Source organism: Chlorocebus sabaeus, chromosome 25 (assembly GCF_047675955.1).
Source record: "Chlorocebus sabaeus isolate Y175 chromosome 25, mChlSab1.0.hap1, whole genome shotgun sequence".
Taxonomy (NCBI): domain Eukaryota; kingdom Metazoa; phylum Chordata; class Mammalia; order Primates; family Cercopithecidae; genus Chlorocebus; species Chlorocebus sabaeus.
This window is the reverse complement of record NC_132928.1, coordinates 75,475,782-75,501,512: the sequence shown is the minus strand read 5'-3', so window position 1 is coordinate 75,501,512 and position 25,731 is coordinate 75,475,782. Positions and strand designations below refer to the sequence as shown.

The 25,731-nt window shown below is 36.8% G+C and overlaps 1 protein-coding gene across 6 annotated transcripts in view; it reads right to left on the bottom strand.

Moving 5' to 3' along the window:
• The window catches only part of RYR2 (ryanodine receptor 2), a 783,951-nt gene that overhangs the window by 279,879 nt on the left and 478,341 nt on the right, over positions 1 to 25,731 (bottom strand). For all 6 annotated transcript variants that reach the window (XM_073011864.1, XM_073011860.1, XM_073011862.1 and 3 more), the window contains 3 exons: positions 21,892 to 21,975; positions 4,288 to 4,447; positions 2,194 to 2,341 (listed from right to left, as the gene is read on the bottom strand). In XM_073011864.1, coding sequence (XP_072867965.1) covers positions 2,194 to 2,341; positions 4,288 to 4,447; positions 21,892 to 21,975 — 392 coding nt within the window. The remainder of the gene's footprint in view (positions 1 to 2,193; positions 2,342 to 4,287; positions 4,448 to 21,891; positions 21,976 to 25,731) is intronic.

Sequence of the window (25,731 nt, the reverse complement as noted above, 5' to 3'; positions counted from 1 at the left end):
CAGCAATTATACTCTTAGGTATTTAGCCTAAGAGAAATGAAAGATTAATTATATACCAAGATTTGTATATGAATATTCATAGCAGCCTTATTCATAATCACCTACAATTGGAAACAACCCAAATCATCCATCTATGGGAGGATGGATAAACAAATGGTAAATTATTACTATTAAGGAATGCCACTGAGCAACAGATTTTGTGATATACATGAAACATGCAAGATCATAAAAGTGTTATGTTGAACAAAAGAAACTAGATGTAAAAAATACATGCTAGAGTGATTATAATTATAACATCTACTTTTATAGGTTACATTTCTATTTCTATTTGCTATAAATTAATCTGTAATGATAGAACTTACAAAGTGGTTACTTTGTTGGGAACACAAAGAAACTTTCTGAAAATATTGGAAGTGTTTTTGGTAGAGGCTCCTTTTGTTTCTACAACTGACAAAATTTACCAAACTGAACACTTTAGATGTGTACATTTTATTGTATATAAGTTCTATTTCAATTTAAAAACATAATTATTTAGAACCAATTAACTTTCAGGGTGTATTCTATATCAGAGTATTATAGAAGTCTTTCTGATTGCCAATTTTTGCCTCACAAGCCTTTTATTGTTTACTTTCTTCCCAGTGGTTACATGGACTATATATTCTTTGAGACAGGAATTTTGCATACCTAACAGCATCTGATTCATAATGAGTGTACCATGTCTCTGTTGTTATAAAGCTAACCTCAAGATAGATATTATGTTAGCATTATGGATATTACTATTATTGTTAACAAGTGGATATGTCATTTAATTTGCAGCCAGTATAAGAGTCCAGTAACTGATAAGATCTGTCAAGATGTTAAGCATGCATTTGCTCAATTCAAAGGACTAAAATATGTCAGGATGCCTATGATTAGGATCCCACATCTGCCACTTTAAATGGGAAGACACAGAAGTCCCTGAATCTGAGGTTCCTTATCTGTAAAATGAGCATAATACAAGTATCACCCTCATAAGAGTTACTGTGAGGATTAAATAATAATTGTAAAAGTCTTAGAAACACTTACATAGCTAATATATAAATATTAACTATCATTGTTATTTAAGATCCAATTTTATGTACGGGTAATGCACTGAAAATATGAGCCACTAGAATACATTTGGAATACATTTTTAAAACTTTCCATCAACAATTATAGGCACTATGATGAAGCACACAACCCTCATTTCTTTTTTGTCAATTTTTTGAAAATGGGTATTAAATTAACTCAAACTGCAGGAGCAAAGGATTAAAGACTGGATCATTCTATCTAAACTACATTCCTTTTTTTTTTTTTTTTTTTTTTTTTTGAGATGGAGTCTCGCTCTGTCTTCCAGGCTGGAGTGAGTGGCGCGATCTCGGCTCACTGCAACCTCCGCCTCCCGGGTTCCCGCCATTCTCCTGCCTCAGCCTCCCGAGTAGCTGGGGCTACAGGCACCGCCACCACGCCCGCTAATTTTTTTTTTTTTTTTTCATTTTTTTTAGTAGAGATGGGGTTTCACTGTGTTAGCCAGGATGGTTTTGATCTCCCGATCTCGTGATCTGCCTGCCTCGGCCTCCCAAAGTTCTGGGATTAGGGGCATGAGCCACCACGCCCAGCCTAAACTACATTCTTCAAAGGTATTATTTAAGGAAAATGTATTCTTTGCAGAACCTTTAAAAATCCATTGTGTTCAACACATAGTTATTGAGTGCCTACTGTAATGTGTTTCCCTTAAAGCAAAATATCACATTAATTAATTCAATGTTGCCTGTACATGTGTGTGTAAATGATGAAGGTGGAATTTTGTAAAACATTAGCCTCCACTACAGGCTTATTCCCCAAATCAGCAAAAATCAGCTATTCTGGAGGAGGGCTGGTGGGCTGAGGGAGGAGTCCAACATCATAATCAGGGAAGTACCTATTGATCTCAGACGCTTGAGGAAGATAGGCCCATTTTCTCCGCCCACAAAATCATCAGCATCCTGAGCCACCCCACTGAGAGATGGGTCTAATCCCTCAGGTGTTTTTCAGGGAAGAAAATCCACTTGGATGAAATTCCACACCTAGACTGGAGGACCTTGTTTAGTACTCCCCCTTTTATTCATTTATTTGGCTTTAAAGAACTACTACATGATCTTGCAACCGAAGAGGAGGAAAGTAAAACGAAAATACCATGATCTTGATCTGGTGCTTCCAAGTTGTAACCGTACCCCAGCAGTGTGCGCACAGCCTCGCGGAGGCTGTCCTTGTTGGATTTCTTGGTTCGGTCATCCAGAAGAGTGTAAGGAACAAGGCGAGGATTTCTTCTGTTCTTTACGTCCTGCAGGGAAAAATATGGTGCAGATGTCTAAGCAACACCAAGGGCTTTTAAAAATAAATAGCTACCAAATACATCAAACTTAAAATTCCATGAGAAAATCTGACCCTTCCACAATCCCTGCATTTTCCCAGGCTGCAAAGTTACCAAAACACTATCAATAGAAAAGATTCAATCAAATGAATAAGCACATGTATGGAAAACAGGCCCTCTCCATGAGAAGGAAAAACAACAATAACAAAAAACAGCTTCAGTGATCTCTAACCACTTCCATCTGCCACATTCACATGGCAAAGGACAATAGTAGAGAACACCCAATTTGCAAGTACAGTTCATGGACAGGGTTTTATTCCAAGAAGAGCCAAATTAGTACTGGTCCCCCCTCCATGGTTTTCAGTCAATGAAGAACTTAAGGCTGCTCTCCCTTCTTCAGAAAAATTCCAGTGTGTTATGGACCACCCTTCTATGTCCCTAATTGAAAAATATGCATTGGGTTGAATCCATCAACCAGTGAAACCCAGCAATGCCAGGGGCACTAACATGACTATAAAACTCATAACTTGTCTATTGTAAAAGAGGCTCCAATGTTAAACTGTGGTTAAAATTTGTTGACACACAGAGAGAGACAGCAGGCTATCTTACTATCTTCGCAAAAGAATGCTTAATATTAGAGTACAGAACTCAATTCCATGCAATGGGGGAGATGCATCAACTCCTACAAGTGTGTAGGGCAATGCCACTTTGGAAGTTACTTCTTTCCATTCACTCCCTGAGACCAGCTGCAGTATTTGCTCAAGTTTCCACATTTCAAGACGTATAATCAATTCTCAATACTTTAATGTAAACAGGCATTGGGAGGCTGTGGATGTTCCCACCACACCTCCCAAGGGTTTAAAAAAAAAAAAAAAAAAAAAAGCTATGGAATCCGACAGGGGTTGATCTGGTAAACCAGAGAATAAATACTGTGTTGTTGTTGTTTTGTTGTTGTGTTATTATTTGGAAACAGTCTCACTGCAGCCTCAACCTCCTGGGCTCAAGCCATCCTCCCACCTCAGCCCCCTGAGTAGCTGGGACTACAGGCATGTGCACCATGCCCAGCTAATTTTTTAATTTTTCGTAGAGACAGTCTCTCACTATGTTGCCCAGGCTGGTCTCAAACTGCCAGGCTCAAGCAGTCCTCCCACCTTAGCCTCCCAAAGTGCTGGGATTACAAGTGTGAGCCACCACGCCCAGCCAGAAATACTGTTCTGTCTTGTCTTTTCTTCCTTTCCTCTTTCAGGCAAATTAGTACTGAATACCTAATCCTGAATATCTTAATACCCAAATACCTGAATATCTACTGATGCCCGGAGCAAAATGATCTGCAACAGTAACTCAGCAGCAAAACCGGAACTGATGCGAGGCTGTTTGTGGTCTTTACCCCTCTTGGTATGACCCTGCCTCCCTTGTGCAGAATGAATTGCAATTTGAAGTCAGCTGCCCTACCAAGGTTGTTATGTACATACATGTAATATATCCTCAAATCACCATTCTGAAAACCAAATAAAAAGACTGAATTCTGAAATGTATGTGGCCCCAGGGGTTATGAATAACGAATGGTGCACCCATTTTATTATCATTTTATCCCAATGTTCTTACATTTCAAAAGTTTCTCCTAAAACACAGTCTCAGAGAGAGAAATACCACAAAACCATATTATAAGTCACCAGTGTAGTATTATATTATTCATCGTGTGCCTCACATGTGTTCACGATTACAGTCAGAGCTAACCTCATGTAAGTTCTTCAGTCTAGCACTAAACAGGTGTTTTAGTCCAGATGTGCACTGTGTGTGATCTATATGATACCAGTTTTAAAATAGTCATTATTTAATCCTTTCTGTTACAAATTATGCTAATTCCCACTTAAGTAAGTCTCAGACCAAATGCTGTGGAGCTCATTCCCACGTACCTGCTGGATGCCGTAAGTCCAGCCCTGCCGGATTCGATCCCGCGCCCACACATTGTGTGCATTTTCTGCCAACTTGTCCACCATTGCTTCTTGAGATGGGGTGAGTTTGATAAAGCTCAGGTCCATAGGGGCGGGCTTGTATCCACTTGTCAGCTGGTAACTACAAATCAGAGACAAAGACATTTGTATATAATTGGCCTTTTCATAAAAATCCCTGTAAACATCATTTTCTGGCCCTACCTCATTGCTGTTGTTCCATAAACCACAGTGGTAACCACTGGTGAAGTACCAGACAGCAAGCTGGGGTTCCTTTCACTTTAGCTAATAACTGATCAGAAGGAAAAGCCACATAATCTTCGTGTTTTCATTTTTACACCAGTAAGACAGAAATGAGACAACTTACCTGTCTCTCAAAGATGAAAAGAACCTGTCATTGTTTGTGTTCCTAATAGCTGAAGCTTTTGTATGGTCTAAATCAAAATATTCGTTATTTATTGAAATATGTTAGAGATTTCTCTTCCTGTGAAGTCCTCATTTTTCTTCAACTGTTAAATGTTAGATTAATGTAATATTTATTTCATAAATCAGTGTATCCTTCAGATACTATCTATTTCTTATTCTACAGGGAAATTTAAATGTATTTGTAATTTATTTCCTTATTGTCATTCCTAGCTACATTATTTAGGAAGCCTTTAAATAAGAGACTAGAAAGTAAAGAAAATCTCAGCTATATAATCATCTAAAATCTGATTGCATTTTATTTCCCTAGAGTTCAAGGATCTCTTAGCAGAGACTGCTTCTATATTCTAGGCTGGAGAGAGAAGGTACTATCATAATAAAACAGGTACAAGTTTTAATTGTTGGAAGAAATACAAAGTTGAAAATATTAACTTTTCAACCCACACATATAAGGGCAATAGTACTGCCCTGCTCCACACAGAAACACAGTGTTTCATTCTATTTAACTACTGAGATTGGCACAAAGCCTATTTTATAACTGCTTTTCTTCCATTCTTCTGTCACTGTTGTATTCCCCATTATTGACTACACCTTGAGGTCAGGATCTGTTTCTGATTCATTTTTCTAACTGCCATTATCCTCAAAACAGTTCCCAGCAGATAACAGCCTTTTCATATATAGTTGTTGAAATAATTAATTTTATTTACCAAATTAACATAAACGTAAATGCATCTTCAACTCAAGAACATTCACTAGGTAATTATGCTAAGTTACAAAATGAATTATTAAAACGTGAGAAAAGGCTCTTAAAAATAAATGTGAGAAAAGGCTGGGCACGGTGGCTCACGCCTGTAATCCCAGCACTTTGGGAGGCCAATGTGGGTAGATCACATGAGGCCAGGAGTTTGAGACCAGCCTGGCCAACATGGTGAAACCTAGTCTCTACTAAAAATACAAAGGTTAGCCAGCCTTGGTGGCGGGTGCCTGTAATCCCAGCTATTTGAGAGGCTGAGGCAGGAGAATCGCTTAAACCCAAGAGGCAGAGACTGCCGTGAGCAGAGATCGCGCCACTGCTCTCCAGTCTGGGTGACAAGAGCAAGACTCCATCTCAAAATAAATAAATAAATGCTTTTGAAAATAAACTACAAATTCTCTTAAAAATAAACTACTACTCTGGGCTATGACTGGCATCATTACAAGGCAAGCTCCTTGAAAGCAGGGAGTTTGTCCATTTTATTCACAGTGACTCCCCAGCACCTAGAATAGTGACCAACACATGGTAGGCATTCAGTAAAAATTTGTTTAATGAATCAATATATTACAGCAATAAATAACTTTTTTTAAGGTTGAATACAGTTGGCTTTAGCTTAATTACTTCCATTTTACTATAATACATCCCATATATTATAAGTAATTTATCTATAGGCAGGTGTGGTAGCTCACTCCTGTAATCCCAGCAGTTTGGAAGGCCAAGACAGGTGGATTGCTTAGGGCCAGGAGTTCAAAACCAGCCTGGCCAATATGGCAAAATCTCATCTCTACTAAAAAACACAAAAAAATTAGCTGGGCATGGTGGTGCACACCTGTAATCCCAGCTACTTGGGAGGCTGAGGCACAAGAATCGCTTGAACATGGAAAGTGGAGGTTGCAGTGAGCTGAGATTGTGCCACTGCACTCTGGCCTGGGTGACAGGGCAAGACTCTGTCTCAAAAAAAAAAAAAGTAATTTGTCTATAGACAAAAAAAAGTAATTTTTCTGTAGACAAAAGCTTTACAAATGTTTTGTTTTGAGTAGATTATAACAATTTGGACAAATTACTGGTCTATGTCTTTCAATTTACATTCATAAGTTAAATTTATGGACATTAAATTTTGTTCCATTTTAAATAAAAACTGTTGTATGGGCAATTAACTGTAGCTTTTGTATTTTAATAAAGAAGCCATGTGGGAATTTTTTTTTAACAACTCATATAAATCATGGTATTTGACACATTTCTGACATTTAAATAGGCAAATCTATAAATTGTAATCACAGCTGAAGATATAAGTTCTTATTTGGAAAGTATTTTATTTTAGAATATATATAGATATATTTATGTAATTAAATTTCAAAAACCCAAAACATTAAAATATATATTTTACATATTATATATTTATGTTTTTGATTTTTATTTTTGTTATTTTTTTGAGGCAAGGTCTCTCTTTGTTGCCCAGGCTGGTCTTCAACCCCTGGCCTCAAGCAATCCTCCTGCCTCAGCCTCCCAAACTGCTGAGATTACAGGCATGAGCCACCACTCCTGACCTGGAAAGTTTTTTTTTTTTTTTTTTCCCCCCAAGAAAAAGCTCCCAATACATTTCAAATGCACCAACAGGTAATCAAGCTAGCATAGTCTAGTTTCCAAGTTCAACAGTTTGCTGGAGGCAGCCTCAGGGTATATGATGAAGAGCCTAGTCTTCTGTACTTCCTTACCTCCCCACAACTACTTCTCACTACCCACAACTGGCCTATGGTCACCCAGCACAAGCCAGCACACAATCTTCTTTCACTTTCTAACAGCCTTGATCCCATCCAGCAGCCACAGAGGCCATACACATGCTGAAGTTTCGATATCCACCTGCAAATCATTGATTGGAACCATTGCTACCCTCATGAGGGATACATGCATTTCCAAAGAGGAGTGATACTTTCTGGAAACCAATTTTTAATGGTAGACTTTCTAGCAATATCTCATGGAATGAGGAACTACTTTTGAAAGGTGGAAGGTGGGAAGGAGGTCCCCCCCATAAAAACTTATAGACAAGTTCTACTAATGTGTGAAGCTGGATAATATTGACATAATCATTCCTCTTTATTTTCTATTTTTTTTCTTCCCATGCAGATTTCTTCTACAATTGCTTTAATCTGTGATCTCAATGAAAACTTAGGGAGATGCATTTGCATCTGTTGAAGTAGTCTGACAATTTGTTCACGTTTATTTTCAGAGGTAAACTATAACTTATTTTACTTTCTTTTCTCTATACCCTTGTACAAAAAAGGATTTGAAGCTTAGAATTGTTTTTTTTAATGGCTAATAATCCCATTCAAATTACAGTTACAAACTCTCACTTCACCTGAACCTTTTTATTTCTACCTCTTTTGAACAACAAATCATTTGTACAGTAAAAATGAATATGAATATCTATGAAATTCATGGACTTGAGTCAACTACAATGGATAAAACTATTGATATCATGAATGTTTTACCGATATGAATTAATGGTAACAGCAATAATTTATAAAACCATTTTTCTGCATGTAGTACGTTCTGACAAAGAAACTAAGAATCAAATCGTTATATCAAAATGAGATATATTTAAAAGTAAATAAGTGCACTTTGACAAACAATGTTCATTTCACCTTATCAATACAATTTAATTAGGTACACAAAGGACAACCAACTGCTAATATGGATTATTACCTTTTTGTGGTTAAAAATAAACAAAGCCTTTGAATCAAATGTAATTCACAGGAATCAGAAGCTGAATAGTTTCAAGTAAAATTTCAGATTGATTTCTAAAAAGTTAAAGTAAATAAAAAAATACTAAAATGACTCTTGAAAGTAAAATTTTATAGCCACCAAAATGAGAAAAAGTCATATTATTATTATATTAATACAAAAAACATACTGCTCATATTAAGATGTCTCTGTATTACATTCTACTTTCTCAAACATCATGAGAAACTTCTGCCATAATCAGCCAATGGATTTTTCTCCTCCAATTTATTTAATAGGTATACGTAGCTTTTACCTCCTTTCTTTACCATACACGTTCTCTGTGCCATCAATCATCCTATAAAATTAGCTTATGAGGAATATATACGAAGTTAAACAAATGATTTAATATTCTCACTTTGCAAAGTATCAAAATACTTTTATAGTCATTAGCTCTTAGTTTTATTTTGGCAACTACATACTTTAATAAAATAAAAAAGAATAAAACAATGACATTGAGAGAAATAAAATCCCTAACAGTTTAGGCTTTGCTTTCCTGATAGCAAAAATTTTTTTAAAAATACCTCTGAAAACAAAACAAAACAACAAAGATCCCGGCCAACTGTCGATTCTATTTGCATCAAATCACCAAAGATATAAACAAAACACTGACAGTGTTTGGTTGCACTGAGGAATTGTCATGTTAAGTTGCAGCTCAGTTTTTGCTTCATTCCCATCTGACCCACATTTTTCCTAAGCAGGTATTCCAGATGAGCCTTTGAAACAAGGGCTCAGTGTAATATAATTAAAGGGCCAATTAAAGTGATTTAACAAAAACAAGGCAGAATACCAAAAACAGTAAGCACCAATCTTTTGTTTTTTTTAAGCCACCCCCACCTCCCAAGCTTACTTGTTTAATATGAATCAAGTTAAATGAAGCGTGGAAATCATTATATTGTGAAAGATGTACGGTAAACATGTAAAGGCTACAGCCAAGTTCAGGGAGTGTTAGCTATAAATTTCAAAGCCAAATCAGTCCTCCAAGTACCTTGGAACAAATGGGAAATCTCAGATGACTGCACACCAGAGACATTAAGAGCAAGTTTTGCTGAAAGCACATCTACTAGAAACGAATGCTAGGCTGACATTCTCACAGAAAACGTATGGAGAATATTCAGAATCATTCTCCAGAAAACAAATACAGAAGGATTAATTTCCATGTAGAAATCAGACGGGAGAAACCAAGGGTTGTATTTCTTCTACTTTTTAACTTTTTTTGTTTGTTTTTAAATAAAAACGTGTAATATGAAGATGTGCCCTACTCCACCAGCCCCAAACTCCTTTTTACTTGAAGGGCTTCCTCCACTCCTCAGCCCTTTTGAAATAAGATCATGAAGTATCCACTGCTCTCAAGAAGGAGGTATTTCAAGAGAGAGAGAGGGAAAAAAAGCTATACTTGGCTTTGGATTTTAAAATGTCTTTGAACATTCAATGCAGAGACAAAGATCTTTATAGCAGGGCCTTGCGATATTAAAATCTCTGCTTTTGAATACCAAAGGAACAAAGCCCTTAGGCCTTAGGACAGAAAAGAACCGGTAAAGAACCCAGGGGTGTAAGATAGGCTGAAAATTCCAGAGCCTAGAGGAGGGGAGAGTCAGGAGAAGCAAGTTCTCCCCACCCTTCTGCCCAAGTGAGGACCAGACAGATCGCAGAGCCAAAGTGAAGTTCTATTTTGCTTCCCAGATTGTACTCAGCCGAATGGCAGAGTCTCATAATTTCACAGATCCAAACCCATGAATAGTACAGATATGGTGACAAACTAATTCTAGGCTGATGGGGCTGTGGCAAGCCTTCCTTCTCTCTCCACCGATAGGCTGCAATCTCCAAGCAGCCAGAGAGAGCATTCTTAGGTTTCCAGCACTCCTAGAGAGGCCTGGATGAGGCACAAGAAGGAACAGTGACTCACAGAGAGGAGGAGGGCACCCAATGTGAACCCAATATCAAATCAGTGTAGAACACATACATCCCGTAAAACGCCAGCAGAGATGAATGAAGACAATTCAGTCGAAGACAGCAAACACAGATGAGGATGGCCAAGGATTGAATGACACCTCCCTGTCAGCTGAGTACCCAGAACATAAGCAGCCCTGGTAATAAGAGGGGCATAAATCTTGTGTTCAATTTCACCATCAAATATTCATTCAACAGTAAAATGCTTTCAGGTGCTACTCTAGGAACTAATAATACATGAGAGGCCGAGGCAGGTGGATCACCTGAGGTCAGGAGTTTGAGACCAGCCTGACCAACATGGAGAAATCCCATCTCCACTAAAAATACAAAATGAGCCAGGCGTGGTGGTGCATGCCTGTAATCCCAGCTACTCAGGAGGCTGAAGCAGGAGAATCACTTGAACCCGGGAGGCGGAGGTTGGGGTGAGCCAAGATGGTGCCATTGCACTCCAGCCTGGGCAACAAGAGCGAAACTCTGTCTCAAGATAAATAAATAAATAAATATAGACAAAAATGTATATCTTTATAGAAATATGTTCCAATGAGGAATCAAGTAGTAAATCAAATAAAGTATAATATCATAGTATGTTAGAAGATTTAAATGCTATGAAGAAAAATAAAGTAGGAAAGGAGGATAGGAAGAAGTACGTTTTTAAATAGAGTACAATTTTAAAGAAGTTGAGGGAGGCCACTTGAGAAGACGACATTGGAATCAAGACCTAAAGGTGAGACTAGACAGAGAAAATATTGATATAATTACGTTTGCCCTAAACAAACTAGAATTAATGCCCTAAACAAACTAGAATTAATTTAACACTGTCAGGCTGCATTCTGGCTACAAGGCTCATTGGATTTAAATTCTAAATTAAGCCCAATCAGAGAAAATGAAGAACACGGCACACTGGTACATTTTTAAATTTCTGGTCTGTGAAATTTACCCACTACACATATAAAGAGTATCTAAGGGTTTTTCTTTTCTTCATAATTACAGTGCCTCATCTTTACAGAAAAATCCAACTGTGTTTCTAAACCATTTTTCACTTAGGTAAATATTTACAAAACTGAATTTTGTACACGTGCTTGTGTCTATATAAACAGTATACATATGGGTACACATTCAGTATCTAATGCATTCATTTCAGAAAGTCATTTTAAGTGTGTGTGTGTGTGTATGTGTGTGTGCGCATCAAGCATATCATTCTCAGCCTTTTATCTACCCTACTATGCCTGAGAGCTATCACACAGTTTCCTGTCACATGTAGTAGCTTCACAGCACTAGGGGTAAGGGTGTGTTGGGAAGAGCAGAAAACCTAGCAGTAGTTTTAGAAACCTCTCAGATGATCCTAATATGCTTTTTTTTTTTTTTTTTTTTTTAATATTTTGAGACAGAGTTTCACCTTCGTTGCCCAGGCTGGAGTGCAATGATGCGATTTTGGCTCATTGCAACCTCTGCATCCCAGGCTCAAGTGATTCTCCCGCCTCAGCCTCCCAAGTAGCTGGGATTACAGGCACCTGCCACCACGCCTGGTTAATTTTTGCATTTTTAGTAGAAACGGAGTTTCACCATGTTGGCCAGGCTGGTCTCGAAGCCCTGACCTCAGGTGATCTGACCGCCTGGGCCTCCCAAAGTTCTGGGATTACAAGCATGAGCCACCGCGTATGGCCCTAATACGCTTTTAAACACTCAAGCAGCCTTTGACTTACTGTGTCTTGTGTTGATTTCATAACAGATAAGTGCTAAATGAAAGTTTAAATAAATGCCATTAATATTCAGACAGGATTTTATTTTCATTTAAATCTCCAGCTTTTCGAACAATCTCAAACACTCAATTAGGCATATGAGATAGTGAGGACCACAAGCTCTTGGAGTGAGTGGATTGTTTTTCAGTTGCTTATTTCTTTATTGCTATAATAATTTAACTCTGGCTCATCAAACTATGCAGAGTGTCAAGAGTTTAGCTACAATAAATGAGGGAAGAAGCGTGAAATTAAGAATAGATGATAATGTGTTGTGGTCTTCACTGCGTGTTTGAGAGGAAAGAGAAAAGAGGCACACGAGGAAAGAAAAAACTACAATGAATCGTCCACTCTTCAAAACTTCTTAAGAATTATCAGTTAAAAGATGTCTATTATATATCAGAAATTGACTCTTTTAAAATATTTTTATTTTTAAGTTCTGGGGTACATGTGCAAGATGTACATAAAAATTGGCTATTTAAAAAAATTTATTTTTATTAAGTTCCAGGTACATGCGCAGGATGTACAGGTTACATAGGTAAATGTGTGCCCTAGTGGTTTGCTGTACCTGTCAACCCATCAACTATTAAGCCCAGCATGCATTAGCTCTTTTCCCTAATGCTCTCCCTCCCCATGCCCCACTCTCTACAGGCCCCAGTGTGTGTTGTTCCCCTCCCTGGGTCCATGTGTTCTCATTATTCAGCTCCCACTTATAAGTGAGAACATGCAGTGTTTGGTTTTCTGTTCTTGCGTTAGTTTACTGAGGATAATGACTTCCAGCTCCATTGGCTACACAGTACAAAAATTAGCTATTTTTTCACAGGGAATATGGCATTTAATTCCAACTGATATATTGAACTTGACTGATTATCAAAATGTCTCTAAAATATATGCAAAAGAGACAGCAGTAGAAATATTCTGGGCTATGAAAAGGTTATTATGCTATGACACTGCTCTTTCACAGATCATAGCCCAAGGGTTGCATGTAGGAATCGACCCTATTTCTAACAGTTACACAAAAGCAACTTAAAATGCATGTGTATCATATGAAACCCTGGCACTCAGGAAATACATGCTTTCAGCAAGGGGAAGTGAGAGTCAAACTCAGAAATGACAGAGGTAAACCTGGTAGAAAACAATACTGGTTCTTATCAAGATTTTAAACAAAAATTAATCTTCTCATGAACATTATATTTTGCTTAAATAATGTATTTTAAGAAAAGCTAAGACAATTTCTAATCTATGACTTTCATCAGCATATCTTGGTTGTATCTAGGTTATATGGCCTCTGCATCCATATGGAATGTTCAGAAGAATAGACCTTTAAAATCACCCACCTGGTTATACCTATGTGTTGTTCTCCCTAATCCAGTCAGTATTAAGTCCCTTGGAATGTAGAATTCAAGACACCAGGACAAGGGTGGAAATAAGAAACCTTGCTCTTAATCATCACCTCTCTCCTTTAAAAATTCATCCCCCCCGGTTTCTTCCCACTATTTACATAAACATCCTCATGTGTCTCCTATGCTTTATCATTTTTTTTTTTTTAATTGTGACAGAGTCTTACTCCGTCACCCAGGCTGGAGTGCAGTGGTGTGATCTTGGCTCACAGCAACCTCCACCTCTCAGGTTCAAGCAATTTTCCTGGCTCAGTCTCCCGAGTAGCTGGGATTACAGGTTGTGCCAGCTAATTTTTGTATTTTTAGTAGAGACAGGGTTTCACCATGTTGGCCAGGTTGGTCTGGAATTCCTGACCTCGAGTGATCCGCTTGCGTCGGCCTCCCAAAGTGCAGGGATTACAGCTGTAAGCCACCAGGCCTGGCCAAAAAAACTTCTTTAAACACCATTTCCTTCTGAAACGAATACCATCAATACCATCTTCACTTTTTTTTTTTCTTTTTCTTTTTTTTGACGAAGTTTCACTCTGTCACCGAGGCTGGAGTGCAATGGCACGATCTCTGCTCACTACAAGTTCCACTTCCTGGGTTCAAGTGATTCTCCTGCCTTAGCCTCCCAAGTAGCTGGGATTACAGGTGCTCACCACCAAACCCAGCTAATTTTTTGTTTTGTATTTTTAGTAGAGACAGGGTTTCACCACGTTGGCCAGGCTGGTCTCGAACTCCTGACCTCAGGTGATCCGCCCGCCTCGGAACTCCCAAAGTGCTGGGATTGCAGGCATGAGCTACCGCGCCCGGCCTGAACTTCTTAAAGACTAGTTATATTCCTACTATCTCTTCTTTCCCACGAACATTTTTTTTAAGTTCATTAAAACCTGGTTTCAGTTATCAATCAACTCTTTGTTATTACTATGAACATTTTCAGGCCTATGCAAAAGTATCAAACAATAGTGAATACACCTGAAGCTCTCCTTCTATTACACCACCTCAATTCCAGTCTCCTCCTTATCCCCAGAGAGAATTATTACTCTGAATTTGAAGTTGACTATTCCTAGACATGATTTTTATACTGTTCTTCCATATATCTGGCTCTAGGAATTATCTGTAGAATTATATTTTATGTTCTTCAACTTTAAACGGTATTATACTGTATCACCTTTTTGGTAACATGCTTTTTTGGTTTTGGCTCTAAGTAGTATTTTTGAGATTTGTCCATGAATCTATCTAGCTATGGTGAATTCATTTTAACTGCTCTATAGTATGCCATCACATGAATCTATAAAAACTGTATTTAGGCCCGGCGCAGTGGCTCAAACCTGTAATCCCAGCAATTTGGGTGGCTGAGGCAGGTGGATCACCTGAGGTCAGGAGTTCAAGACCAGCTTGACCAACATGGTGAAATCCTGTCTCTACTAAAAAATACAAAAATTAGCTGGGCATGGTGGCAGGCACCTGCACTAGGGAGCCTGAGGCAGGAGAATTGCTTGAACCCGGGAAGCGGAGGTTGCAACGAGCTGAGATCGTGCCACTGCACTCCAGCCTGGGTGACAGAGCAAGACTCCATCTAAAAACAAAACAAAACAAACAAAAAAAACCCCAACTGTATAGGGATTGATGGGAATTTGATGGAAATTTACATTGTTTCCAATTCAGTGCTATTACAATCTGATATATTGAACTTGACTAATTATCAAAATCAATATTCAGACAGGATTTTATTTGCTGTATGCTGCAATGAATATTCTTTTCAGGTTTGTTTTGCATGAGACAAAAGTATCTCTAAAGTTTATGTCTGGAAAAGAAATGTGTCACCTTCAACTTTATAAGGTTTATAAGATTAGACTAAATTGATATGCATAGTAGTTGTACTAATTTACATAGTCTTCCATTTTTTCTCAATTGGTGGGGGTGAAATAGCTTTTCATTGTGATTTTAATTTATATTTCCTTGATTATTACTGAAGTTGAGTTTCTTTCTTATGCTTATTAGATCTGCAGGGGTTTTTCTTAATGAATTATGTTCAAATCCTTTGCTCATTTTTCTATTTGGGCATCTTTTTATTAATTTTTAGGAGTTCTTGACATTGTTCTGCAAGTCTTAACAGATGCTTTTGATGCACAGATTTTTTTCCTTTAGTAAGTGCATATTTCAGATTAGAGGACATGAAAAACAAACAACATCAAGTGTAGAAACACAATTAAAAAGAAATACAGCAAAGTTAAGAAATGGTCAAGGGTCCTATTATTATTAGAAATAATTCTGTAAATTCTTGTGAGTTTTCTATGCAATAATATTAACTGCTATTGATGGCAATTTGGTGTTTCTCCTTTCCAAGCCTCATGATTTTTTTCTTGTCTCATTGCATTGGCCTTATTGAATACATCAAGTAGTAGTGACTTATATTGTCTCATTCCTAAACCTTAAAGGAAAAATTTGGGGTTTTACCTTATATATTATTGGTTTCTGTTGGTCTTTGTTAGGTTAAAAGATTCTCTCAGAGTATTGCCTTCTAAGAGTTTATGTGCTTATCAATAAAAATATCTTATTAATAATTTATTTCTAAATATATTGGGATAATCATGTGAATTTTCTTCTTTATTAGGCATGAATTTAATAGATACATTTTCTTTTTCTTTTTTTTTTTTGAGACGGAGTCTCGCTGTGGTCTCCCAGGCTGGAGTGCAGTGGCGTGATCTAGGCTCACTGCAAACTCCGCCTCCCGGGTTCACGCCATTCTCCCGCCTCAGCCTCCCAAGTAGCTGGGACTACAGGCGCCCGCCACCATGCCCGGCTAATTTTTTGTATTTTTAGTAGAGACGGGGTTTTACCATGTTAGCCAGGATGGTCCCGATCTCCTGACCTCATGATCCACCCGCCTCGGCCTCCCAAAGTGCTGGGATTACAGGCTTGAGCCACCGCGCCCGGCCAATAGATACATTTTCTAATGTTAACCTATCTTTTTCACTACTAGAATAAACTCAGCCTGGTCATATTATACTTTGTTAATATACTACTGAGTTGTTTGCCAGTGTATCACTTAGCATTTTTGCATCTATGCTCAAAATAACAATGGATTATAATTTCCCTTTTTCATACTGTCTTGATCTGGGCTTTGAAATGAAAATCATATCATCAGAAAATAAACTGTGAAGTGTTTCTTCCTCTTTATTTGAGATTGTACTTGGTAGAAATCAACAGAAAAGTGGTTTGGGATGTGTGGATGTGTGTGTGTGTGTGTTTGATTCAATTCCTTTAACAGTTATAGCTCTATTCACATTTTCTTTCTTATTGGATCAGTTTTGATATTATTCTACACAACTGTCCATACTTTTACCTTCAGAAAGTTTTAATTTACATTTATTACATTTTTCAAAATATTCCTAAGTTTGCTAACAATTTTGTTTTTCTTTTCCCTTTGTCAATCTTTTCAGAGTCTTTTTCCCCTGATTAGTAGGTTTTTAAAACAGGCTCTTGGCATCATTGGTGTTTATATTTCACCCCACCCCCACCAAATTCATTAGTATTGCTCTTATTATAATTTATTTTCTTTTACTTTCTCCGAGTAATACTTAATATATGCAATTCATATGTTTTAATATGAAATATTTTCCTTTTCCATTATTGTGTTTTAAAATTTCTATGATGGATAAATTCAAGAGATCTATTATACAGCATGGTTAATATCGTTAATAATGATGTATCATATATTGAACATTGCTAAGACAGTAGATTTTAAGTGTTCTCACCAAAAAAAAAAGAAAAGGAATTACGTGAGGTAATGAATACATTAACTGGTTTGATTTAGCCATTCCACAGCATATACATATTTCAAAATATCATCTGGTATACCATAAATATATGAAATTTGTATCCATCAACCTAAGAAATAAACAAAACCAAAAATATTAAAAAGTTTTTTAAAAACTTGGTTTTGAATCATCCATTTATAAGAGTATAAAGGCATGAAAAAAGGATAGGTGCATTTAGCAAGATCAAGAAACGTGGGTTATCTTTTTGAATTAGAAATAAAAAAGGCAGAGTGGTAAATAAGTAAATAATTTTCCAGATGATACGCTTGATCCATAACCTATTTAGAAGTATATTTTTAAGTGTCTAAATGTGTCATGATTTGTTATTTTTGCTGTTATTCTTTGTGATCCAGTGGATGTGATCTTTATGACATCAGTGTCTAATGTTCTAAAGGATATTAAATGTTCTAAATGTTTCATGCATGCAGCACTCCATATATGTCAAGCTTTTAATTGGTGTGTGTTTATATTTTTATTCATCTTTGTTAATATTTATGTTACATACATAAGTTTCTGAGAGTTGTGTTAGGTCTATCACTATGATTGTATATTTGTCTATTTCTTTTTGAAAATCTACTAGTACTTTTCCTCATTGATTTTTGAAGCTGTTTTACTTGGTGTACACATGAGTAGTTATAGCATGATGCTTGTTTTCTCGATCCTCCATAGAGTGACCTTCTTTTCTTAATATTAATGTTGCTTTAAGGGCAATTTTGTTTTATGCAGAAACTGATAAAAGGAATGTACATCAGTTTCATTTTGAGCAGTATTGCCTAGTGTATCATTCTTATTATTTTCAACTTTTCTATGTGCTAAAGTTCCTGACATACCTCCTATAGCTGTATACCATAAGTTATCTTTTTGAATCCAATCTGACAATTTCTGTTATGCACTTGGAGAATTTAATCCATTTACATTTGTTATGAGTAATGGTATATCTGAATTTATATCTGTCATCACATTTTAATTTTAAAAATCATTATAAAATAACTATGAAAGTATATGCTTCAGCCGGGCGCGGTGGCTCAAGCCTGTAATCCCAGCACTTTGGGAGGCCGAGACGGGCGGATCACGAGGTCAGGAGATCGAGACCATCCTGGCTAACACGGTGAAACCCCGTCTCTACTAAAAAATACAAAAAACTAGCCGGGCGTGGTGGCGGCGCCTGTAGTCCCAGCTACTCGGGAGGCTGAGGCAGGAGAATGGCGTGAACCCGGGAGGCGGAGCCTGCAGTGAGCCGAGATCCGGCCACTGTACTCCAGCCTGGGCGGCAGAGCGAGACTCCGTCTCAAAAAAAAAAAAAAAAAAAAAAAAAAGAAAGTATATGCTTCAAAGCATTATAATAAAATGAATTTCATTAATCTATCACCAAGTTAACAGTTAGAACATTACTAACAACATTACATCTGTGTGCTCCTCCCCATCTTACATCCCTGCCTAGATTATATACCAAAGATAATTACTGTCTAGAATTAGAATTTCATTGATTTTAAAAAGTCAGTCCTTATCAAAGTATGTATCTCCAAAATAGGTATTTAGTTTTTATTTTTTAGTTCTACTTGCTTTTGAGCTTCAAAGATGGTGTTACATTGCATCACCTAGTAGAATATGTTTTTTATACCCTTATTATTTTTTAGGTCCATCTACGTTGTCATTTATAATTCCTTGATTTTATTATTATATCATAGCCAACTTGACTCATTTTCTTATTGAAGAATATTCCTTCCACCTCCTATAACTCCCCCCTTATCCTTTTGCTATTCCAAATAATGTTGCTATGAATGACAGTTTTCCTGTTTGTTGATGCAAACTGTCTCTAGGGTATATCTCTAGGAGTGGAACTGCTGGGTAGCAAGATGTGCAAATGTTTAATTTTACACAATGATGCCAAATTGCTTGCAAAATGGTTGTTAAAAAACCCCAACATTTTAGGCTTGCGCTGATCTGCATATATATGTATACCTGTTATTAAGAAGGATTTTGTCAATAGAGAAAGAATAAAATGCTATCTCACGGCAAACTGAAAAATAGTACATAGACTCTCAGCATGTCCAAGTACAGCTTTCGTTTAAGGGTCTCAGCTTTTCCATACCTTCGCCGACTCTCAAATAATTGCTGTGTTGCATTGTGAAAGTAACACAAGGAATATGCATTAATAAATACTCAAAGCAGAGGACATTAGTTCCTCAATGAGACAGACTTATTTTTAAACCCTGTGCCCCATCCATCTATCTTTCTATCATCTAGCTGTCAATCTATCATCTACCTATCTTAAAGTTAGAAATTAGAATTGAGACGACTGTCATGGGGACATGCATGAACCCATTTGTTTCAACAGAAAAAGACAACCAGATGTTTCTGACAAAAGATAACTCTGTTTTAGCTGATTGTTTTGACAGTGAAAACTGCTTTTATCAATCAGATTTTATAACAGTTATATTCTATGCAGGAAATAAGTTGCATGGTACCCCAAATGCATACACACACATGCACACACACTCGCACATAGCATTTGACACAAACAATTGATTAAATGTAATATGCTGTCAGAGATAATGTGAAATTAACATTTCTACTTTCTTGTCCTTCTAAGTAAAAGAGTAACAGGTATAATTACTAGGTTGTTGTTTTTGGTTTTTGGTTTTGTTCTGTTTCAGCCTTAATAATGCCTTTTTTGGATACTTTCCAAAAAACTTGAGAGTGGTTTCGAAAGCATGAGGATAACGAAAATGAGAGGATAATGAACTCTTTTTCAAGTTAGGTAGATTCCAATTTTTGGCTTTCAAGAAACTGAACAAGGGCATAATCCAGCTGTCACCCTGAAAAAATCATTACATATGATCTTTCATAATAAACAATTATGGTTTTTGGTTCACTTGGCCCAATGATCTTTTTAATAACAAAAATTATTTATATGAACGAAGACTGCAACCACTCTGCCAACTTGACTCTATCAATAAATATTATTTGTACGTGAATACATAATTGGATAAAGAATAGCTAAATCCATCTTACTATGAGCTATTTCCAGTAAAATCCTATTTTTTATGAATTTTTATTGAAAATAATTTATGTTGTTTTGAGCACCTGTGTACTAAAATAATATAATGATAACTTAGGAGGAAAATTTAACTTAATGACTATGATCACAGAAAATTAAAACAATTAAAAATTCAATATAGATACATATCTTAGTTATAATGTAGGACAGAGTACTCAAAGACTGTCAAGGATAAAATATTGATTAGCATGCTATACAGTAGGAGAAATAATTTGAAAATACAGTTCAAAAAGGAAAATAAAATCATGTAAAATTCTCCATTATCAACATTTTTATGTCATTTTTAAACAGATGATGGCAGATATCTGAACACTGTGGTCTGCGCTCATAAGATACACTCAAAGTTGATGAAAAAGTGTCATTTTGAAATGTAAATACGCAAAATGTACCATAAAATCACATCTTGTGGAACTATTTAAATTTTCAAAGAAAAATTTTAGAACCTAAAAATACGCAAGGTAACAATACAGTTTTTATAAACTCATTTATGAAACACCTGAGTAAAAATGTTCATAGACTGTTGAACTAGAAGACTTGCTTAAATCTGTATTTGCACAGCAAAAACACAATTTCTACTTGGATTTTATGTTTTTCTGGGGTAACATGAGACTTGAGGTGACTAATAGACTACGGGTGGCTACTTTGATTATATTTCGATGCTATTATTTAATACATCTACAGGCTTGCTATTTACAAGTCCTGCACATCAGAAAAGTAGCTTGAATACTTAAGTGTAAATAAATAAGAAAGTAATATGAAATAGCTATCATTTATTGAATATTTCTTTAATACCTAAAACTTCCCTGTTAAGTAGGTGTTACTAATGCCCATTGGCAGATGAGAAAGGTGAGGTCTTAAGCAGGATCATAGATACAGATCATAGAACAGCAGGCCAAACCAGTACTACAGCATCTATCTACCTCAATTTTCTCATCTTAAAATGTGGATAATAATGCTGACTTCATAATTAATCCTCGAACATATTTGTATTGTAAAAGTAAATAAAATTATAAAGATTTCTGGGCAGAAAGTAGAAAGCTATATGTAATCATTTAGAAATATGGATACCTCTGTTAACATACAAACACACACTGGGAAAATAACACAGTTTTTATAACACACTCCTAAATATAATCTGAGCTTTGTTTCATCACTCAGCAATGTGATAGAAACTATTGTTTCACCAGATACTTCATGTAACCCCTAGGGTAATTCAGTTAGTTTAAACTTTGAATCTGAATTTTTTTTTTTTTTTTTTCCTGAGATGAAGTCTCACTTTGTTGCCCAGGCTGGAGTGCAGTGGCATGATCTCAACTCACTGCAGCCTCTGCCTCCCAAGTTCAAGCGATTCTCCTGCCTCAGCCTCCTGAGTAGCTGGGATTACAGGCAAGTGCTACCACGCCCAGCTAATTTTTGTATTTTTAATGGAGACAGGGTTTTACCATGTTGGCCAGGCTGGTCTTGAACTCCTGACCTCAGGTGATTCGTCTGCTTTGGCCTTCCAAAGTGCTGGGATTAAGGTGTGAACCACGGGACCCAGCCTTGAATCTGAATTTTAAAGCTTCAGTAAAAGCAAGGCATCTGTGTGTCCATCAAGAGTTACTTGGTTGCACTAAATCTCTACATAGATTATTTAATATTGCCTAGTCATTCCACTTACTTCTTAGGTAGCTTCATTTTTTTCACCTTGTCTTCAGCATGTTCATCGGATATACCCACATGACATCCTAATGCCAACAAAGTCCTGGAAAACAAAACCAGAGATAAGCGTGATCATTTCTTCTCTATGTCCAGAACAACCCAACACGACAGCAGTAGCAATGAGATGCAACCTTGAAAGCGAAGCAGAAGTCTTGTTTTTAAGGCAAAAGGAACATTTATTGATTTGCTAATTATTCATTTCTGAGTAAGGGATAAGACACTGCAAACTGAAACGGCACAAAAAGGAATACACTGAAAAGTAAGTCTTCCTCCAGCCTCTTCTTCTAGTTCTGTTTCCTTCCTCTAAAGGCATCAATTGTTACCAATTCTTCGATATCCTGCTGGGGAGTCTATGTACATACTAAAGCAAATATATGTGGTGTGTGTGTGTGCGTGTGTGTGTGTGTGTGATATTATTGTTTTACTTTTTATAGAAATGGGTATATACAAAAGACATTTTGAGACAATTTGTCTTTAGTACCCATGGCACTGAGTGGTTTCTCCTGCCTCAATAGAGTAAGAAATAATGGCATAATATTTTGGGATTACAGAATTTCTAAGGTCTGGCCAGTTCCAGTAAGAATGTGGGAATTATCTACAACCCATAATACTTATCTCTATAATATTATAATAATGTGTGCATAGGTTGATGATTATGCATATATACATATATGTACATTATATATATATATGTATTTCCATATAGACAGGTATCTATATGTATAAGCTTAACCATTTAGACAGATATAAGCTTATACACATGGATATCTATCCATCTATATACACACAAGCATCAGTTAAATTTTGTTATACATGAAAAAATTAACCCCATGAAATTATCTTTCTTGTGTTAAACTGCAAAACTGTGGGTAGACCAAGAGCTGATTGAAGGTATAAAATAAGCTAAATAAAGAATGTGCGGCCGGGCGCGGTGGCTCAAGCCTGTAATCCCAGCACTTTGGGAGGCCGAGGCGGGCGGATCACGAGGTCAGGAGATCGAGACCATCCTGGCTAACACGGTGAAACCCTGTCTCTACTAAAAAATACAAAAAAAACTAGCCGGGCGAGGTGGCGGGCGCCTGTAGTCCCAGCTACTCGGGAGGCTGAGGCAGGAGAATGGCGTAAACCCGGGAGGCGGAGCTTGCAGTGAGCTGAGATCCAGCCACTGCACTCCAGCCTGGGCGACAGAGCGAGACTCCGTCTCAAAAAAAAAAAAAAAAAAAAAAAAAAAGAATGTGCACGTTGAAATGGGATTGATCAGCAATAGAATAAAACACAAACTCACAGGAACAAATATAGATTACACTTATTCAAACACTATCCAGAGGACAGGAAAATTTTTACCAGCACCCTCCATTCCTATATTTATTCATTCAATAAATACCTTCTGAGTGCTATCAAGTGCCAGGCCCTGTGCTACAGACAAAAGGCAATTATGATAGTATCTTCAGTGCAATGAGATAATCATAAGGCTATAAAAGTATCAAAGAGGGATATCCAACCCAGCTCTGAGGGAACTTGAGACTGATCATAATATTAGGATTTATCATAAACTCAGGCAATTAAACCTTTGAGCACATGCCCACCAAGAAATCTTCGATTATAATGTGTCTTCCAAAGCTAATCTGTAAAAACGGAGTATTTTGGGTTATAAGACAGTTATTATCACTGCAAATTAATACCTCAGTGTGACATGCCAGGAATGTAGTTAATGTGAGTCCCGACTGAGAGACAAAGTAACATGGTACACTGACATCAAAAGTAGGCCTGAGCCATAGAAAATGTAATTAGTTAATATCATCCTTAAGGGTTTCTGAGAGAGAGACAGTGTTTTGTGCCATCAATACTATAATCTTCTCATAACTAATTAATTCAGCCTCATAATCTCCTCCCCAATGCAAACTACCTAGAAAAGTATGAATTCAACTCACATGGACAGTGAACTATTATATAGACCATATGTGCATAAATATGTAAGTCCATAAATATTTACTAAGTTACCACCATATCTAAGGTACCCTGTAGTACAGCAGTCCTCCCTTATCCATGGCTGATATGTTCCAGGACCCCCAGTGGATGCCTGAAACCACAGACAGCACCAAACCCTATACTTTTTCCTATCCATACATACTACGATACATACTAAAATTTAACATATAAATTAGACATAGTAAGGGATTAAAAACAGCAGCTAATAGAAAATAGAATGATTATAACAATATACTGCTCACAATTTCACAGAAAGAAGAATTGTTGTTTCGTAGATCTTAGCAACTTCAGTATACAGTATTTTTCTTCCCTTATTAATTATTAATTATAAATATTACTGAGAATATTCATCTTTTCACTTAAAAGAAGCACTTTATGGCTTCTCTTTGACATATTCAAATTGCCAGCATCTTTAACTTTGTGCTTTGGGGTCATTATTAAGTAAAATAAGGGTTACTTGAACCTTAAACAAAAGCTCTACAGTGTCATGACAATCAATCTGATAACCAAGACTGCTGCTAAGTGACTAACAGGTAGGCAGCCCACACAGCATGGGCCAGCGGGACAAAGGAATGATTTGCTTCCTGGGCAGGACAAGGCAGCAGGGCGTGAGACTTCATCACACTGCTCAAAATGGCATGCAATCTAAAACTTAGACACGGCTTATTTCCTAAGTTTTCCATTTGATATTTTCAGGAGTACTACTCTACAAGTTTGTCTTGACACTGTTTACAGTCTGATAGGAGAAAAGATGATGAGTGAAGAATTATAATAAAACCAAGTAGGATTCCAAGTTTTTAAAAGTTACATTTTCAGAAGTATCTTTAAGATATTCCAAGAAAGATCATTAAGAATTTCCAAGATGATGGTATGTGGGAATAAAGGATAAAGAGATGAGGAGGCAAATATTTCAGGTAGGTGAACAAGACAGACAACCTACAGAAGCAGGAGATTGTGGGCCTGTGTGGCAGGGGGCAGAGAAAAGTTGACTGGAGTACTAAGATCTGACCGTGTACTATAGGTTAAGGGTAAAAAGAAATACTGGGGTAAGTTTGAGGTGCACTATATGCTTCATAAATATTTCGCGTTATGTGTGATGGCTAATTTTATGTATCAACTTGGCTGGGGCATCGTGCCAAAATAGTTAGTCAAACATTATTCCAGATGTTTCTGTGAAGGCTTTTTTGGATGAGATTAACATTTAAGCTGGTACACTTTACACGGAGCCAAAAAAGAGCCTCAATAGCCAAAGCAATCCTAAGCAAAAAGAACAAATCCAGAGGCATAACATTGCCTGACTAATATACAGGGATATAGTAACTATCACAGCATGGTAATGGTACAAAATTAGACACATAGATCAATGGAAAGGAATACAGAACCCAAAAATAAAGCCACATACCTACAACCAACGGATCTTTGACACAGTTAACAAAAATAAACACTGGAGAAAGGACAACCTCTTCAATAAATGGTGCTGAAAAAAATGGCTAGCCATTTGTAGAAGAATGAAATTGCACCTCTCTCACCATGTACAAAAATTAACTCAAGATGGATTAAAGATATAAATGTAAGACCTAGAAGAAAACCCAGAAAAAATTCTTCTGGACATTGGCCTAGACAGAGTTTATAATGAAGATCCCAAAAGCAAATGCATCAAAAACAAAAATAGACAAATGGGATTTAATTAAACTAAAAAGCATCTGCACAGCAAAATAATATACAGAGTAAATAGACAACCTACAGAATAGGAGAAAATATCTGCAAATTATGCTCCCAACAAAGGACTAACATCCAGAATCCACACAGA